Below are 946 nucleotides of genomic sequence, written 5' to 3'. Positions count from 1 at the left end.
GGCGTGAAAAGACGAAACTCGGGTTTGTTTCTCTAGTCTGCCAGCCTGAACCATTGGGTATCATAGGATCTATATCCTTCTGGATGGATAGATTGGCGGTGGTCGAAAGCAACTCTGATACTGGGACACTGTTTGCTCGTTGTGGTTCAGCACAAGATAGCATTGTCGGAGATTTTTCATATGTTGAGACCGTGAAACCTGGCACAGTAGATATTGAACGTTCAATGCTCATAGATTTATCTGGAAGTGCAACCGTAATCGGGGAATTCAACGGAAGTTCTGGTGAGGCTCCCTCATCAGCAAGAAATGATGTCTCGAGTGCCAAATGATAAGCTGCAAAAACTCCATACTGGACCACGTGCTTCACTTTTTTCAACTCATCTTCATTTGCACCCATAAGTAATATCTGATGAAGAAAGGACATAAAACAAAAGTAAGAAGTAATATCATGAGGTAATCAGATTAAAAAAAAAAATTCTGTATATTAAATTCTAATAGTTGGGAGTGCTTACTGTAAAGCCTAATGGCTTTGGACAATTCTCAAAATACATCAATGTCTTCACCACTTTCTTTCCAACTTGACCAGTTGAACCATGTTCTTCAAGAAACCTATCAACCCGAAAATTCTCACAGTTACCCAGCTTTTGAGAGGAGAGGTGGTCTACTGAAGGTATTATTTGAGCACCAGTGCATCGAGCAATGCGTTCTAAAAGTGGCCTTTTGATATTTAGAACAAGAGATATGTCTTTGGCTAGAAGATACTCTTGCGCAAATCTAGAAACTGATTTTTCGACTAGTAAAATATTTGGACGTTCCGCGTGAATCTTTGCAACAGCCATCTTTAGATGATCCTTTTCCTGAAAACCAAAATATGTGTCAGTAGAAGTCTAGGCATAGATAAGAGAATCCATTTTCCAACCACCAACGAGAAGAAAAGGAAACATGT

General features: G+C 39.6%; 1 protein-coding gene across 1 annotated transcript in view; it reads right to left on the bottom strand.

Annotated features, from left to right (window-relative positions):
- LOC104774166 (1-phosphatidylinositol-3-phosphate 5-kinase FAB1B-like) overlaps nt 1-879 on the bottom strand; it is a gene marked incomplete at its 3' end in the record, with an annotated part of 3416 nt that extends 2537 nt beyond the window's left edge. Inside the window, exons 1-2 of the mRNA XM_010498831.2 lie at nt 513-879; nt 4-406 (exon numbers count right to left, since the gene is read on the bottom strand). Coding sequence (XP_010497133.1) covers nt 4-406; nt 513-839 — 730 coding nt within the window. The remainder of the gene's footprint in view (nt 1-3; nt 407-512) is intronic.
- Between the last annotated feature and the right edge of the window lie 67 nt (nt 880-946).

The sequence above is a fragment of the Camelina sativa genome, unplaced genomic scaffold (assembly GCF_000633955.1).
Source record: "Camelina sativa cultivar DH55 unplaced genomic scaffold, Cs unpScaffold01730, whole genome shotgun sequence".
Lineage (NCBI taxonomy): Eukaryota > Viridiplantae > Streptophyta > Magnoliopsida > Brassicales > Brassicaceae > Camelina > Camelina sativa.
Note: the sequence above shows the minus strand (reverse complement) of the source record. Positions and strands in the feature narration are given on the sequence as shown.